The 16,326-nt window shown below is 41.4% G+C and overlaps 1 protein-coding gene across 3 annotated transcripts in view; it reads left to right on the forward strand.

Moving 5' to 3' along the window:
* The first annotated feature begins 1,908 nt into the window (after nt 1-1,908).
* The window catches only part of grik2 (glutamate receptor, ionotropic, kainate 2), a 328,033-nt gene continuing 313,615 nt past the window's right edge, over nt 1,909-16,326 (forward strand). For 2 of the 3 annotated variants that reach the window (XM_004569101.5, XM_004569102.4), the window contains exons 1-2: nt 1,909-2,009; nt 4,393-4,793. In XM_004569101.5, coding sequence (XP_004569158.1) covers nt 4,679-4,793 — 115 coding nt within the window. In that variant the 5' untranslated portion in view covers nt 1,909-2,009; nt 4,393-4,678. Of the gene's footprint in view, nt 2,010-4,296; nt 4,794-16,326 lie in introns of those variants that run through there. The other variant, XM_076889664.1, reaches the window with a different exon arrangement.

A 16,326-nucleotide genomic window follows, 5' to 3' on the forward strand; every position in this document is an offset into this window, starting at 1 on the left:
CATCTTTGGATTCCCATAAATGACTGAATATTGTTCTGAGTAAAATTCAAACTCACAGCGAGATCCACAGACATTTAATTTAGTGGATGACTTCTAAGCTCTTCATAGTTCTCTCAACATTCAAAAGCATCTGAGTCCACTAACAGTTTACATCCATGATCATAATCACCCCTCTAGTCTGCAGATTGGATTTCTTTATTTGACTCAGTTGAAGCATGAAGCTCAGCCCTGGCGAGCTATATTTTAGTCCTCTGCCTCTTTTATTTATGTTCTTTTGAGTAGTTGGATCTTCTAAGCGACTTGTTTCGCTGTTTTTGGTTTAAAGGGGAATTCAGGCCCAGGTTGTTTGCACATTGCTTTTTCATTCCAAGGATTTTCAAGGACTTCAGTACTTTTGTATTCATTTGACCATTTTGACATTTATTTTTAAGAAACAGCTTTCACAATTGTGACCAAAATGACACATTAAAAACATCAGAAACACATCACAGCAGGCAGCAGTGATGTGTAAAACAAACATGAGTGGGTCGTATGTGTGAGACAGTCAGCTTGTGTTACAATACAAAGCTGAGAATGTGAGGGTGCTTTGGTGATGAGGCTTCACGGTGTGCAGCGTCTCTCTAACGAGTCAACGCAAAGATGATGTGATGCTAGCATCATGTCCATGTGCTCAGTACCTTCTTGGTGCAGAAATGTTATATTTTCCGAGTTAATCTGCTTTAACAACAACAATGAAAATCATTTTTATTCTTTACTTAATTTAAACATGTTGTACATTCTGTTTTGTTTCTTCCAGAATTTTTATTAAAAAGTTTCACATTTTTACTTTCATAGTAAGTTGGATATTTTATTTTATCTGTGTGTACATTTATTCATTTTTTTGTATTTTCACAGTTGGTTTAATTATTTTAAACTAATATTTTTGGTTATTAAACAGGTAAGTTGGTGCATTCCTGAAGCCAGTGAATTCTGACAGTGTTGATGGTGAATCTTGCTGCTGACAAAATGTTTTCATAATGACTGTCACATTTTTAGTGCTGTTATATGGAAAATCTAAAAAGGTTTCCCATCACTGTTACTCTCAGCACTGCAGTATAATTGGTATATTTAATGTAAGGTAATAAAAAACGACCCTCTGCCTTCAGTTTATAGAACTGATAGGAGGCTTCATTGTGTTCTTTCCACAAGGAATAAATAGTAAACATGAAACACAAATGCAAAATTAATTGTGTCCTCTCTTGCATTAAGTTCTACAAAAACCATATGGTACTCTTAGCAGTTAATTTAGGAAACTTCTACTTTTTTAACCACCAAACACTGATTTTTTTTTTTTTTACGATAAAATGTAATTTACGGAGTAAGTATTTTCCACACGCAGTGCACATTTGAAGCGCAAATATGTGACCGGACTGAAGCAGCCAGCTGCGCTGGGTCCACCAAGCTCAGTATTAATCCACTAAACACGGGGCTCTGCAGCAGCGAGGCCCCGCGATAGAAAATCCCTTCTTTAAATTCCTTTGGAAACCTCACTGTCACAGTTTGAGATTCAACTGCACACTGCTGCATGAAATGATACCTGCGGGAGAATAAAGACAAAGTAGCTCTTAGTACTTAATGAAGGCAATCTCCATCCCATTGTGATGCGCATTTATTCAGCCTCGTGGCATATAAGCAATCTACGGGATCAGGCTTACCGAGCCGGTATGTCCTGTGGTCACTGCCACAACCCCAAACTGTAAGGTGTAGGCATCTAAAGGATTGGAGCCTCAGTCTGAGCTGACAGTCGCCCCGCTGGGGGAAGCTGCAGACGGTGAGCCTTCAGTCCGGAGCGTCCCCCTGTTGCTTTAAGCAGTGCGTCCTGCCGTCCGACAGGAGGCGTGTCTCCCCCACGGCCGGAGCTCAGCGCTACCAGATGAGAGCGCGGGGGAAGCGACACGGTTCTTCCACAGAAACAAATCAACTTCTTTGTGCTGCTTTGATGACTCTTCTCTGCTCACGCTCTGTCTGAGGTAGGCACGCTTTTTTCTCCAAACTTTACACTTATTTCACGATCCTCTGGATTTGTTCAGGAACAGGTCAGGTCGTGTGGAAACAGATCAGACCCAGGTAGAAGCTTTTTCGCGTCGTTTTCCAACCTCAGCCGCTGACGCCTCAGGCGCGGTTTGAAGTTGGTCCGTGCACTTTATCCAGACACCTTTAGAAAGAACGATGTCCATGTCTCAAACACGGCTCGGATTTGTGCTTCAGAAACTCTGAAGGAAAGTGACCTCCCATGTTTATGCACGACCTCTGTGTAGAGACGCTTGTCACCTTACTACTACCTCCTCCTCTTTCTCCTCGTTCTCGGCCTGGTGCTCTTACTGCTGTGGGCTCGTAAGACATTACAAGGGTCGTTAAATTTCCACCATGATCCACTTTATGAATGATCCGTAAATAACGTCTCTAGTTCGCGCGGTTTGATGGAAACTCAGGAGATGAGCCGCACATTTGAAACCCACAGTCCACAAGCGCATTAGCTGTAAATCAACTTTATCATCGGGCAGTGCTGCCGGTGGAGAGGCTCCTCTCATGCGCTCTTTACGCCCTTTCCAAATGCACAAAGGGACATTTGTTGACCTGTAAGTCTGTCTGTGAAAATAGGAGAGATCCGGATGAGTCTGTGTGCTGGTGCCAAGTGTGAGGTCATTTTTACCTGTACAGTCCAGCACTTCTCTACATTAGCTTGTAAAGCTGCCTCTTGTTTTTCTCCCGACCTTTGTGTCCAGCTTTTAACTCGAGGTTGTAATTTCCTTTTGATTTAGCAAACATAGTAACGTCCTGTGAAATCTGAGGATGAAATGACAAACAACGTTACAATCACAGCCAATAGTAATACAGCAGTAATATCAGTTATTTGGTGTGACAGGTGAGGTGTAATGGCCCTCACACAATATTCACCAGAATCGTTTTACATTTACCTTCTGCACACCCACCTGCATGTCTATAAATGGCGGGCACAGCAGTAGTTTTCTGTGTTGCCTACAAAAAATGATTGCAAATATGGAATCAGACGCTTAGGAGTAACAGGATAACCCTGACCCAAACTATGGATCATCAGTCCAAACAGAACATCTCTGCTAATTAAGGAGGCAAGCGAGCAGAGGAAGCTGGCATCATAACGGGAGCATATGTGAAAGCCAGTGATCTCCTGCTGAAGCCTCGGTGAAATCAAGCCTCTGTTCGTGGTGCTGAAACACACTCGGAGTATCTCCTGCTTTAACACACATTCTCTGTTCAGGTGCTGAAATAGCCGCAATGAAAAGCTGGATGTGAAACACAGGCGGTGTCTGGAAAACTCAAAGCCAGACTAAAGTCCGTGGCCTAAACGTTAAAGCCCACGGAGAAAGTCCGTGTTAGCACTCCGTCATCATTACCTTATTTACCTTGTATTTTCAGTAGTTGGCAGCTGGGATTGGAGCGAATATATTTTTATTTAATGCATTTTAAATTATCCCCACTTCCGTACACCTTCACCGCGTCTGCGTTTATAATCTATAAATTTCGGAAATTATGCAGCACATTAATATGATGACTGAAATTCTAACTGAAAATTTAGAAACAAATACATTTAGTTTTTTGGGGCTTTTTTGCCTAAAAATCCTGTGACTGTTGTTAAAATGTTAGCTGAGTATATTGTTTCATTTCTAAATGCCATCCGAATAGAGAGCGTTCCAGTCACACGGACTTCACCTTCAATAATTCTGTGCTGCTATAAAACGACAGTGCCTCCAGAGTCAGGCACGAAACAGGTGAAATGTAAATTTGATATCGAGGCTTGTGTCTAACAGGTTGCCCAGTCTCGGTCTGAGAAGAATGAATTTCAAAAAAGGAAAAGTAATTCCAAAGACAGAAGTCGAGTGCTGAAACACCGGCGCGCCGAGCGCAGCCTATTCATCACGCTGAGTTACAGTGACAGCTTTGCTTCACACATGGAGCCCACGCAGTCCGTGCTTGAATGACTTCGATCAAACACTGGCGATCATTTCGAATTCATGGCTTGGCTTTTATGGGGCTGTGCACGACGGTGTTCGGCCGACGCAGATTGAGCCGAACCGGAGAAACGTCAGCGCGGCGGCTGGCAAGCTGGCCGGGGATACAGCAGGGAAAGGAGTGCGGGAGGTATGGCACTTTGGGTAGGGGACACAGATCCAAGAGTGAAGTGTGAGCAGCCCCGTCCATCCTATGCGCTCGACGTCAGATGCTGTGCGGCAGTGCAGCGGGAGGAGCTCGGACTGGGGAGGCTGCTCAGACCGCTTCACTGTCTTTCACTCTCACTTTGTCACTTCGGTAACCCCCCACCCCTCCCCCCAGCCCCAACTCTCACCCTCTTCTATCTCTTCCTTTGTCTTTCAGTAAATGGATTTCCCCGCCTAGCATGGATGCCCCGACACCACCACCTCCACATTCACCATCCTTTTCCTCAGCTGAGGTCTTTTTCTTCTTGGCGCAGTGAGCTGGACTCGTACTGATTTTTCCCCTCTTGCCAAATGGATGTGGGAAAACCGCTGCTCAGCCCGCTGGTGAAGATCATGCCTTGATCTTACAGCTGCCTGAATTCACGTCGTTTGGGTTAAAGAGAAAACAATACAGAGGAATATACCGATCCAGGGATTTAAATCCAGCGCACCAAACAAGCACCATGAAGATCCCCCACCTGATATTTAAAGCCAGGCTCAGGTGCACCGTCAAGCTTCTACTGCTGCTAACACACTGTGTGGGGCTTTTACATGGGATGCCACATGTCCTGAGATTTGGTAAGCTGCTTCTTTTCTGTCTTCTGTTCAAAAGTTTCACTGCTGTGTTTTCACCCCATAAATGATGTTGCTCCATCCCCACCTGTTGGAGACTCGCTGTTTCTCCCTGTCCCTGCTCTGCTCTTCTGACTGTTATTTGCAGAGTACCAAGAAATTTGGCGTAAGGGTCGTGTGTTCAGAGAGTTGGCACAGACCTGCTGCACAGAACGAATTTATGAATGGCCCACAAGTTTAAGGGAGTGGGCAGTGTGTAACAAAATTACCAGCGTAAACATTCACAGATGTTAACAGGAGTGATGCGCTTATCCCACCCGTGTGTTTAATGAGGTGATTTCAGGTGTGATGTACTGATGTGGTGATTTTTGTGAAATTACACTTATTATTTCTTTTATACAAAGAATAATATTCATACACTTTAACTCCGTGCTGACGCTCAGAAACACATCTGGATGCTTTAGAATACAACAAAGGAACCACATGTGGTTTTTCTAACACATTCATGCTAAATGATACGCAGGCAGGACATCTTCCAACCCCCATGATTTTGTAGCTGCATCATTTTATTACATTAAATTATATTCTCGAATTATTTTAAATACAAGTTGAATTGACTAATTTACAGACTTGAATGCGATGCTTGCAAAAGCTTAAAGCCACTGATTTCACCGAACAGTGTGGCTAAAATAGTGACGAAAATAATTGAACAAAGGTCAACTTTTTGTTGAATTTCATCCATCAGGTCACGGTGAGGAACAGACGTAAAGCCACATACAAACACGGACATACGCAGAATGCACAAAGTGTTTTAACATAAACGTGCTGCTTCTTAACAACATCACGCCGTTTATTCACTGAAAATAAATATAGTAAAAGGATCCTGTGTAATTAAAGCCACGGTGAACATTTCTTGAATTCATTAATAGGAAGTGATGAAGTGCAAATTGATTTTCTGCTGGTGGAGCTGTGTTGGAGCTACACGACACACGTGAAGAGAACGAGGAGACTCTGGGCTCGTCGGTGTGTCTTCGCTGACTGCCTCCCACACTTATTCAGTGCACATGTAGAGTGGACACAGAATGCCCCATTAGCACCACAGTCCTTTACTGCTCTGTGATTAACCGGCCTGTGGGACAGGTTGTTGCTTTTTTGCCACCCGCCGGCCACTTGTGTGTGCTCAGGAGGCATCAAGCTTTTGATTGATTGATTGGTAATTTATTTCAACATGTGAACAATATACAAGTACATTTAGAAAAGAAATGAGAGAAAAAATATATATACTATACAAATTACATACAAAAAACCATTCTGATTAATTTACATGTTGAAAGGGAGTGGGAAGAAGTATACACTTATTTAATCCCATCCCTGTCCCATAAATTATCAGTGAATATTTAGTCAGCTTCCTTACTGATATAATTTGTAATAAAAATAGTGAACAGATTTCTGATATACTATATACTATAATATCACATCATGAATTTTTTGTTTGTTTGTTTTTAAATAGAGACATTCACTTAATTTAAATATTTTCCTTTTCTTTATAGATCGAGAAGATCATATTTTTATAACTCTTTTTGAACAGTTTTATGTTTGGACATTGCTTTAATTCCATATTCAGTTTGTTCCATAGTTTCACTCCATGAACAGAAACACAAAAGCCTTTTCTTGTAGTACGTACCTTCATTGTTTTGAAGTTACAAAAACCCCTTAAATTATAACTTCCTTCTTTCAAAAAAAACATACTCTGAATATTACCTGGCAGTTCTTTATTTTTTGCTTTGAATAGAATTTGTGCTGTTTGGAATTTCACTATATCGTCAATTTTCAATATTTCAGACTGCAAAAATAGTGAGTTTGTATGTTCCCTATAACCTGCATCGTGGATGATTCGAATTGCTTTTTTTTGAAGAGTAAAAAGTGAATGTAATGTGGTTTTATAGTTATTGCCCCAGACCTCTGCACAATAGCTTAAGTATGGTGAAACCAGTGAACAGTAGAGAATATGAAGTGATGTTCTGTCGAATACCTGTTTTGCCTTGTTTAGTACTGCAATGCTTCGTGATACTTTGGAATGAATATATCTTACGTGAGCTCTCCAGTTAAGTTTTTCATCTATTATTACCCCCAGAAATTTATTTTCACTGACTCTTTCAATATCAACACCATTTATTTGAATCTTTGCATTTGTATTTAAACTACTATTTCCAAATAACATAAGTTTAGATTTATTCAAATTTAATGATAATTTGTTTTTATCAAGCCAGAACTTCACTTTACTTATTTCATATCCTCCAATAAATTCTGCAGATCATCACCAGAGCAAAAAATGTTTGTATCGTCAGCAAAGAGAACCATTTTTAATACTTTGGACACTTTACAGATGTCGTTAATGTACAAGTTGAAGAATTTTGGACCCAAAACTGACCCTTGGGGTACACCACAAGCAATGTCCATACATAAGGAGCAACCACCATTTATTTTCACAAACTGCTTTCTGTCACTTAAATAACTCCGGACCCAATCTAAAACTACCCCTCTGACACCATAACGTTCCAGTTTTCTTATTAATATATCATGATCTATAGAGTCAAATGCCTTTGTCAAGTCTATGAATAACCCAGCCACATATTGCTTTTTGTCTATGGAATTTGTGATGTATTCTATTGAATCTAATAGTGCCGATGATGTTGATCTGCTTGATCTGAATCCGTACTGACTCTCAGTGAGTAGTTTATGTTTATCTATAAATTGTTCCAGTCGGTTTTAAACAGTTTTTCAAGAACTTTTGAGAATTGAGGTAGTAAAGAGACAGGCCTGTAGTTTGTGAAATGGTGTTTGTTTCCAGATTTGTATAGAGGTATAACTTTTGCTATTTTCATTCTGTCTGGAAATCGACCAGTTTGAAATGATAAATTACAGATGTATGTAAATGGTTTTATAACAGCCTCAATGACTCTTTTAACCACTATCATATCAATATCATTACAATCCAAAGATTTGTGATTTTTACATTTTTTGACAATTTCAAGAACTTCATTTTCATCAACGGCTGTGAGAAACATAGAATATGGATTTCTGTCAATCAGTGTATCGGGTTTTTCCTGTGCTTTCCCAGGATGAGTGATTGTTCTTGCTAAATTTGGTCCAGCAGTTACAAAGAATTCATTGAGACTATTTGCCACAACATCCATATTGTATTCTTCATGGTCATTACAAATGAAATACTTGGGATAGTTCTTTTGTCCAGTCCCACATTTTATAACACTGTTCAGGATTTCCCATAATCTTTTATTATTATTTCTATTTATATCTAATTGCTTCTTATAGTATTCCTTTTTACTTAATCTAAGTATATTAGTTAACCTATTTTTATATCTTTTGTATCTGATTTCAGCATCTTTAGTTCTCGTTCTTAAGAACTCTCTGTATAGAGCATTTTTCTTTATACATGCATTTTGCAGACCTTTTGTTATCCATGCACAGTCCATATATTTCTGTTTCCTACTATATTGCTTTATTGGACAGTTGGTATTGTACAGTAATGTAAATATTCTAAGGAATTTATTATATTTCATTACAGAATGCAATGGACCTGCTGAAACATTCAGTGTAAGCACTGCATCAAATATCCATTAGAGTCCTTTATCCTGGGACAACACAAATGTACATTAATATTAAGCATGCTGTTTGCAGATAGGTGGGCAAACTTGTAAAAAACACACTAAATAACCAGCCGTCAAAATCAAAGTTAAAGATGCTGCTGACGAACCGCAAAACATGCTTCCCCATGGTCCAGCTCATCAGCGTCTGTCAGTGGACACACTTCATATCCCTGCGTTTTGTGTTTGAGATTTGAATTTTCAGGCTCTGTGTCAGGAATGACGTCATGTTAGTCGCAAGACATATTGAGACTGTCACAGAAGACACAGGCCCAGTGATGACGACATGTAGAACTATAGGGGCCCATTAATTGCATTTTTTTCATGCATGTATTCCCTAAGGCTCAGTGCATACTGACGTTTTTCCCTTAGTCCTCCCATATAGTCAGATTTCACCAAATAGAGAGGTTAACCCTGCAAAAACTCAACTACAGTTACAGGTTTAATGCACCTTATTATCAAACAGCAAGGAAGACATGTGAAAGTCCAAAGTCCATACATGACAAAATTCTGGAATCACAGTGACTGTAAAGCATTAACAGTAATCATCATCATCAAATGATCCTCTCTGAGGATGATGCTGTTATTGCAGTCACCTTTGCTTGCAGCTTCTTTGTAAGTCGCCCTGCATAGCTGCACACGTATATGTACATAGAGACGGGAAGAAACCTGGTGGTTAAAACAGAGCTAACTAAGATATCAAACAAGCAGATGAAATAAAACAGGTAACGGCAGGAACACAGTCCCAAGCAGGTACAGCTTGTGGGATGTTAGCAGGCTAGATTTCATGAACACGGTGGGTCAGATAACTCCTGAACACTCGGTATTACTCCACACTTCAGCCTATGTGAGCTGGAACAGCAGTTACAGCAAGTAGAAGCTCACAACCAATTCAGCACATTTAAGAGTCGTCACTGTTAGAAATACACTCCCAAAAAACCAATAGAGTAAAGCTGCCGTGGCTGGTGTGCCCGGCTCCTGGGAGAGCAAACAGACGTTACAGGAACACTGAGTTCTTATAAAACCTTTGAAACAGAACTTTTAAACGCTTAAAATTATTTTTATCCAGCTGAGCAGAGAACAGAGACATTACATCGCAGCGAGACTTTAAATGTGATCGTGTGTCTTTTGAAGACAGACACATGCTGACAGAAACCTCGTAACTGAATTTTCCCATGGCCCATTGAAGCTAAAGCCCGAGTCGGATCAGCTGGAAGCACTGACCCGTGATGACATGGGACCTAGTATCTGTGTAACATTGACTCCAGCCTGCTGCCTCTGCTGAGATGTCCCAGAGTTTTGAGGAGATGTAATGCACACAGGTGAGGTCAAATTGGATTACCTGTGTGTGGAAGAAGTCACATTCAGGGGCACCTCACAGAAATACTGGGGCACTGTGTTTCATACGTTCACCTCCCGAGCTGGTGTTAGAAAGCAGACGGCTCTACCACTTAGAAAAAGCAACATTAACAGAGAAGTTTAGGTCGAAGAGGTGCTCCGACTATAGAAAGTTGTCAAAATAGAGCATTTTTCATCAGTCGTACAAAGATCCTCAAATCTGAAAGAAGCGAGTTGAAATTGGATTTCTGTACAGTAAAGTTTGCACCGTGCCTCTGTTATGTCTCCAGCATGGGTGTTGAGTATGTTGCATTGGCTGCACTGGTGAGCATTAGTATGAAGGTCAGTGTTTAATGGGCCATACAAGCTAAATGCTGCAGGTCAGGGCCAGACCTCACTCCCCGACAACAGAAGAGTAGACCTGGCCTGGGCCTCACTCATTGCAAATAAAATGATTTGCAGAGAACCAAAAGATACTTGAAAGTAATGTATAGCAAAGTGTGCTGTGCAATATCGTGTCAGAACCAAACAAGCTAATTAATGTAGCGTTAGGTGTGTTTTTCCAGGAATATGACTGATCACAGATGTCACTCCAAAAGCATTAAACTGTGTTTGGATGCTCAGCTGAAGGATGGGATTTCTTCCTGTTTCTATAAAGGAGAATGGCAGTCATGGAGGCTGCACAGACAGCCAGGAACTACGTCAAACATTTGGACCACGAGCAGTAAATGAGCTGCTCTCTTTATGGCCCACCACGATATTTACTCTGCGGCAAATAAAGTCTGTCGAGCTGGTGGTAACAGATGGTAGAAGAAGAGAAAGTCTGATGACAAAGAGAGTTAACAGAAGTGAAAAGAGTCTGAGAGAGTCACACATAAGGAAATATGGTCGTCTCTACACGGTGATAACCTGAAAGACTTCACACCCGATCCCGAGGGTGTCGTTAGATGAGCAGTGAAAAGAGGACAATCGTTCTGAGCAGCCTCTTTATGGCCTTTGGACATGGAGACGATGGACAGGACAGGCTGGACCTAAACAGACCAAGCAGCTGTTGAACAAAACAAGCAGCTGTTTTGTTCAACAGCTGCTTGGTTTAAATCCACTGTGGTCGTGTCGAGGCCAAACACAGGAACAATCAAGTCCAAATATAAATGTTTCCTTTCTGTACTCAAATAAAGCTCAGTGCTGACGTCTGTGTGTCTTTATCATGAACACGTGTGTGTGTAGCTCTGATTGTGTGTCAGTGATTCAGTGTCTTGCCGTGACTTACAGGCTTTGTGTAGTGAGATGTAATCATGTGAGCCGAGTCTAAAGTGTGAAACAACGACAGCGTGTGATTTCTCTATTACTTCATTTTTTACGCACATGATTTTTTTTTAACATTAGCATCAGAGGAGGTCAGAGGTCAGTGAGACTGGAAAAGTGTGCCTTAAATACAAATGTATTATTATCATATGTAACAACCAGTGCTGCAATTTTTGGAATAATAATAAAATAAATATACATTTCAATAAAACTACAAAGTGAATCTTTCAAATGTGGTCAACGTATGTTTTTCTAAATTTAGAGTCTGTGAAAATATGTGTTACCAAAACACATGAGTCACATGTATGGATTTGGAAAGAAAAGCGTCTGGACTTCTTTAAGTTACTTGAAGACGTTTCACCTCTCATCCGAGAAGCTTCTTCAGTTCTAAGGTCAAATGGTGGAGAGTCCCAGATATAAACCTAGTGGGAGTTTCCCCCCACAGAGGGACAAAAGGACCCCTGATGATCCTCTAATCGCCTGAGCCAAGGTGTGAAACTGGGCGTGGGTCCCAATCAGCCAGAGTTTCAGGTGAGTTCATTGTGAAACCTGGCCCCACCTTATCATGCGAATTCCTGAGGTCAGATGGCCCAGGATGTGAGTGGGCGTTAAGGTGTCTGGGGAGGGAACTCAAAACTGGATTATAGATGGCAGAGAGTTGGTGTCGTAAACCAAACCTCTTTCAAACCATCTGTTCTCTCTGTCCAAAATGTGAACGTTGGCATCCTCGAAAGAGTGTCCTTTATCCTTAAGATGCAGATAGACTGCTGAGTCTTGTCCCGTGGAGGTGGCTCTTCTGTGCCATGCACTTTAAAATAGCCAAGAGCCTTTGAGCTCACCCAAAACCTCGGCTGATTGTGATTACACCAATTTTCATGCCTTGGCTCATGTGATTAGGGTAGAGGATCATCAGAGGGTCCATTGTCCCTCTTTGGGGGGAAACTCCCACTAGGTTTATATCTGGGACTCTCCACCATTTGACCTTAGAACTGAAGAAGCTTCTCGGATGAGAGGTGAAACGTCTTCAAGCAACTTAAAGAAGTCCAGACGCTTTTCTTTACAAGCTCCTTAGACTACGATGACCTGGATGACTGAGAACCTTCAGAGTCACATGTATGAATGAAAGTGCAGTCCAATAATAATAATGTGAGCAAACACAAACCACAAGGTCAAATTTATACGACAAAAACACGGAAAGTTAGAGCAACACTAGATGACTTTTTGTGACTATTTCATATAAAGCTGTGAGTAACTGGAGGAGTCCTGATGGAGCTTGGTTCTGCCTCTGAAACGTGTTTATTTTTGCGTATCTTTTCCATCTGCTTCTGGTTAAAAAGCTCATTCACAGAGTTTCCTCACTGGCACAGCTACCTCACCGGAAAAGTTTGAGTCATGAAATTTGCATTTTGAGATACTTATCTCACAATTTTGAATTCTGGATGACAAAACAAAATGTCAGTAATTGTGATCAGGAAGCTTCTACTCAGTCCCAGGAGTTTATGACATAGCAACATGTTCTCTGGTTATTCGTGTTTAGACACAGGAATTGTAACTTTCACTGAAATGTAAATGTAATTTATTAACTTCAAATTTAAAGATACCTAATTATTAATCTGAAATTTCAAGTTATCAGTGGTATTTTACTCAGGCGGGGAAACGAGCTTCCATAGTTCCCAGATCCTAAAAGGAAACATAGTGGAGTTAAAATCCCGTGAAAATTGCTCAAAGGCAGAAAGGCCGTCGAGTATTTAAACTGTGTGTCGACTGTAATGTGTCAAAGATTTGCATTTAGTATTTAGACATGACACACACACACACACACACACACACACACACACACACACACACACACACACACACACACACACACACACACACACACACACACTCAGAAAAGAGACAATATGATATAAGAGACTATGATGATTTTCATCTTTACTGTTTGGACGGCCACACTGGGATTGCTTGTAGTGTTTACTGCGTGTGTTGTCACACTTTCTAAATTTGTGTCGCCACACGAGACACAACACTGCCAGCAAAACGCTGCAATGTATCCTCCTTGTGTTTTCATGGAAATGATGACATCAGCGATATTTCCTAGGCAACAGACCTGGTATACAGAAAATCCAATATAACACGAACATGAAGAGAGAGATAGATAATATCTATCTATCTATCTATCTATCTATCTATCTATCTATCTATCTATCTATCTATCTATCTATCTATCTATCTATCTATCTATATATATATATATATATATATATGTTTGTGTGTGTGTATCTATATAGCTATATATATATTAAAAAATTCCCCCCTCGCCCCTGCGGGCGGTTTATCCTTCAAGCTCGGGTCCTCTACCAGAGGCCTGGGAGCTTGAGGGTCCTGCAGTATCTTAGCTGTTCCCAGGACTGCGCTCTTCTGGACAGAGATCTCCGATGTTATTCCCGGGATCTGCTGGAGCCACTCGCCTAGCTTGGGAGTCACCGCACCTAGTGCTCCGATTACCACGGGGACCACCGTTACCTTCACCCTCCACATCCTCTCGAGCTCTTCTCTGAGCCCTTGGTATTTCTCCAGCTTCTCGTGTTCCTTCTTCCTGATATTGCTGTCATTGGGAACCGCTACATCGATCACTACGGCCGTCTTCTTCTGTTTGTCCACTATGTCCGGTTGGTTAGCCACCACCATTTTGTCCGTCTGTATCTGGAAGTCCCACAGGATCTTAGCTCGGTCATTCTCCACCACCCTTGGGGGCATCTCCCATTTTGACCTCGGGACTTCCAGGTTATACTCGGCACAGATGTTCCTGTACACTATGCCGGCCACTTGGTTATGGCGTTCCATGTATGCCTTGCCTGCTAGCATCTTGCACCCTGCTGTTATGTGCTGGATTGTCTCTGGGGCATCTTTACACAGCCTGCACCTGGGGTCTTGCCTTGTGTGATAGACCCCAGCCTCTATGGATCTTGTACTCAGAGCTTGTTCTTGTGCTGCCATGATTAGTGCCTCTGTGCTGTCTTTCAGTCCAGCTTTGTCCAGCCACTGGTAGGATTTCTGGATATCAGCCACCTCCTCTATCTGCCGGTGGTACATACCGTGCAGGGGCCTGTCCTTCCATGATGGTTCCTCGTCTCCCTCCTCTTTCTTGGGTTTCTGCTGCCTGAGGTATTCACTGAGCACTCGGTCAGTTGGGGCCATCTTCCCAATGTATTCTTGGATGTTCGTTGTCTCATCCTGGACTGTGGTGCTGACACTCACCAGTCCCCGGCCCCCTTCCTTCCGCTTAGCGTACAGCCTCAGGGTGCTGGACTTGGGGTGAAACCCTCCATGCATGGTAAGGAGCTTTCTTGTCTTTATGTCAGTGGCTTCTAGCTCCTCCTTTGGCCAGCCTATTACCCCAGCAGGGTATATATATAAATAAGCATTGGGGATGCAGGTCTTATTGCTGTGTGTGTGTGTATTTTGAGGAGCCATATTTCAAGTCTACTCGAGCACTTACTTCACGCTAGCTGGTGAAGTAAGTGATGAAATCTTGAACATAATCAATAGTGATGATGGAAGAAAAAAGAAAGAAAATAAGGTCGAGGTTGAAAAATGAGGCAGGTTATGGATTTTGAATTGCACTCTAGTCAGACAGGATTACTGTACATCAAAGGAGATTGGATCATTTATATACAGTATTTGGCAGAACAGGCTCTGTGGTTTGAGTGTGATTATAATATGAATCCATGGAGCATGTTAAAGATTCAGCGGGGATTGTGATGAAACCCTCTGGGGCACAAAGCAGAACTCAGGGCAGACAGAGGACTGGGAAAAAGATTCAATTCATAAGGCAGAGGATGCTGTTTCAAGTGTCATTTGAGAATTAGTCAACCTTCCAGGAAAATGTTATGTTTGCTTTCTGTAACAGTAAAATGACAGTATCGATATGAATCTCATATCTATGTGTTCAGCACAAATGAGAGTCAGGCATGGTTAGCCTAGTTTAATACAACAACTCAAAGAGAGGCTGGCACCAGATAATAAGCTTCTTTTTATATTCACGTCACACTAAAGAGGCATGACAGTTCAAAAGACTGACAAAATCCAGAAGCAATGAAATCCAAAACACAGGGAGCACAAATGAAGACTTGGGAAGATGAGGGGAACAAAGAATCACCAGGAAAAGGAATAACAGGGCACAGGTGAGTTCATTCAGGAAGGACCAGAGGAGGAAAGTCAAACCGGAAAAACACAAGAGGAGCCGAACGAAGGCGGAGAGTAAACCCACACAGGCAGAGCACTGAGATCTACAAATCTACAAAGTTAGCGTTGGAATAAAAACTGTTATGTGTTATTATCTGTCCAAGTTTCTAACCTTGAACCATGTGATAAACAGGAGCTAATTAGCTTAACCCTTGTGTGGTGTTCGTATTTTTGTTACTCAGCCAGTGTTCATGGGTCTGGTGGACCCGCTAGAGTTTTGGCTTTCCAAATTAACACTATCAAACAATTTTATGTTAAATTACTCAACAGATGTTTACTTCATCCCAATTACAAGACATATGAACAGCAAACATGGTTAATTTTTTCCCTTTACCTTTGTTAGATCACATTTATGAATTAATGTGCTTCTCGTTTTTCTTTTATATAAAATGTTATAAATAAATCAGTTATAATCAAGTGGAGTGAGTGGAAAGACACAACACATTTACACGTGAAAAAATAATTAATTGTTTAATTTTTCTTTTGAAAAAAACTGAACACGGGTCTCACAGACCCGAACACCATACAAGGGTTAAAGTTATCTGCCACAGTAATCGCCCTACAGCTAATTCAATTCAATTCAATTTTATTTATATAGCGCCAAATCACAACATAAGTCGCCTCAAGGCGCTTCATAGATACAGAGAAAAACCCAACAATCATATGACCCCCTATGAGCAAGCACTTTGGCAACAGTGGGAAGGAAAAACTCCCTTTTAACAGGAAGAAACCTCCGGCAAGCGAAGACACATCATATAAACCTGTTGACCAAAACGATCTTTTTGATTGATGGAGGCTTTTCACACACACTGGGTCATTCAGTAATAAAACAGAGACTTTGTCAGACGTCTTATCTATCAAGCACATCTTAGTGCATGCAGGCAGAAGCAGTTATTCCAAGCTTGCTTAGGACACACTGTATACACACAGACGCAATCATGGGGAAGACTGCTGACTCGACAGTTGTTCAGATGACATTCATT

This window comes from Maylandia zebra, linkage group LG11, assembly GCF_041146795.1.
Source record: "Maylandia zebra isolate NMK-2024a linkage group LG11, Mzebra_GT3a, whole genome shotgun sequence".
Lineage (NCBI taxonomy): Eukaryota > Metazoa > Chordata > Actinopteri > Cichliformes > Cichlidae > Maylandia > Maylandia zebra.